Here is a 2,312-nt window from a genome sequence, read left to right as displayed (position 1 = left end):
CCCCCCCCCAAACGACGGCGGGGGGAGCGGGCCTCGGCGCGGGCCCCGCGGTGCCACGTACCTTTCTCTTCGGCATAGCTCCGGGCGGCGCGTGCGTGTGTCGCGCGAGGAGAGAGCGAGCGGAGGGGGCGGGCGGGGGCGGGCGGCCGGGCTCGCTCGGTGGCGGCGAGAAGCGGGGGAGGGCCGAGGGGGAGAGCGGGGCGGCGCGGCGGGGCTGGCGGCCGGCTCGCTGCGCTGGCTGCCGACCCCACTAATTTGAATCGGGTGTTTATAAAGTTTTATATAGAGCCGGACGCGGCCCAACCGGTTCCAGCCGGATCCCCGCCGCCCCGCCAGCCCATTGGCCCACGCGGGTCACGTGGGGTGGGGCCAGGCGGGGAGGGGACGGCAGGGAGCGCCGAGGAGGTGGCGCGCGCGCAACTGGGCCTCACCGCCCCCCACCGCGCTCTGCCGCCGCCTTCCCGCGCGCCGCCTCGCGCTGCGCGCGCTGCCCCACGGGCGGGAAACGCGGTGGGGAGGGGGCGGCGGCGGCGCAGGGTCGCGCGAGGCGTACGCCGCGGGATGCCCCGCGCCCTCGGGGCTCTGCGGACGGCCCCGCTCCGCAGCGCGCAGCGGAGCTGTTCCTTCAGCACCAGGCGCGGGTTCGCGGCTCCGCGGGCTCGGGGCCCCGACGCTGCCGGCATCCTGCGGAGCGCTCCCCCTCTCCCGTTTTCTTCGAGAAAGAGCTGAAGCAGAATGGAGACGATGAGGCAGCGCACCTTTGAAAGAAAAAAAAAACACACCACAATTCAATAAATTTTGCTCTAGAGAGATTCACACAGGTGGTGCAGCAGAGCACCTTTCTCTCAAGGACGGATGGACAGACACACGGACACACAGCCACACACCACCCCAGCCCTACAGCTTTCCTTTCACGAAAGTCAGTGCAAGGCTGATTGGAAAGATGCGCTCCTGAAAGCTCAGCTTTTGCCATTATAGCTCACACTGACCTTATACTGATGCAAAGCTTACAGGAAAATTTGCATTCACTCCCATAACTGACACAGGTGGAATAAAGCTCAGAGGCAACAAGCCCTCCTACTGCTTGCAAAAACTCTCATGCCCTGCCTCACCCCCATCACAGCAATGGCTTTTACGAAATGAATTAAAACTGCCCCTGCAAACCTTCTGGATCTCACACCCTGCAGTTACCACTGCAGCCACAGTTACACTCCTTTGTCAGGAACGAGCACTGGAGCCTTGGTCACTTGCAACATAGCCAAAAAAATTCAAGGCAAAAAATACATCCTTGGATAGAAACAATCTCCCTGCGTCTGCCTTGCAAAGCAGACTGGAGAGCGCTTCATCTCATGGAGAATGAGTTATTTCTCCAGAGAACTTCCCAAAACGTGCAGAGAAACAAAATAAAATACAGCAGAAGTTTAAGTTGACACCTCCAATCATCCTCCATCCAAAGGACTCCTTGCTACTTACACGAGAGGACGCACGTGCACAAAGCCTCACTCAGCCCGGTCCTGGGACAGCAGCTCATTGCTCACACAACTGGAGTAAGAATGAAGCCTTCAAATCTTTCCCAGCCTAAAGAAACCAGATGAACAGTCTGCCATAGGTTAAACAACAAGGTAGATCTGGATGCCAACTTCGTTGCACTTAAGAATATAAAACTATGTGGTTTTAAACGTTAAGCTTGTTTTTAAAATGATTTTATATGAATATACTTTATTCACTGCTTGACAATGTAGTTATCCTCTTCACAATCACATTCAAAATGCTGAGTTTGCAGTATGTAAAAGTCCTTTAAGTTTGCATTTTCTCATTTTCACCTGGAGGTAAAAAAAAGAACACTTTGAAAAGAGCAATAGCTGATACTGCTGCACCTGTATGTGCATCAGAAACACTTCCTGTTGTTTTCCACTGTAGGGACGGAAACCAGAAAAAAATTAGTAACAATCAATCTTAGAAACGAGCTAATCCTCCTCCCTGCTAAAAGAGATTGGAGAAATAGCACCCACAGCTCTTCTGGCCACTCCCATTGAAGTCAGCTGTACAGCACTTAGACCATTTTGGCTGAGGTCAGAGATTTTGGCTACTGCATTCCTGTATTCCCAGCCTCATTCCCTGGAAAAGGGTGTCTGAAGTCCTTGCTCTCGAGATCTCAGATGATTTTAGCATAATTTTCCTATCACCTAGTTTTAGTTAACTTTTCCTTTGTAAGCCATGACATTAATTCCTAAGTAATTGTTTCTCCTCACCTCTTTGGATCATTCCCCCTTTTTCCTGAACACATTGTTTCAACATCACCTTCTACATTT

The 2,312-nt window shown here is 53.5% G+C and overlaps 1 protein-coding gene across 1 annotated transcript in view; it reads right to left on the bottom strand.

The window, feature by feature from the left end:
• HMGN2 (high mobility group nucleosomal binding domain 2) overlaps positions 1-137 on the bottom strand; it is a 3,104-nt gene extending 2,967 nt beyond the window's left edge. The window contains exon 1 of the mRNA XM_042838497.1: positions 62-137. Within this exon, the coding sequence (XP_042694431.1) occupies positions 62-76 (15 nt within the window). The 5' untranslated portion in view covers positions 77-137. The remainder of the gene's footprint in view (positions 1-61) is intronic.
• Positions 138-2,312: the final 2,175 nt, after the last annotated feature.

This window comes from Centrocercus urophasianus, unplaced genomic scaffold, assembly GCF_019232065.1.
Source record: "Centrocercus urophasianus isolate 14NV4802_14NV808 unplaced genomic scaffold, USGS_Curo_1.0 seq_813, whole genome shotgun sequence".
Classification (NCBI taxonomy): Eukaryota; Metazoa; Chordata; class Aves; order Galliformes; family Phasianidae; genus Centrocercus; species Centrocercus urophasianus.
Note: the sequence above shows the minus strand (reverse complement) of the source record. Positions and strands in the feature narration are given on the sequence as shown.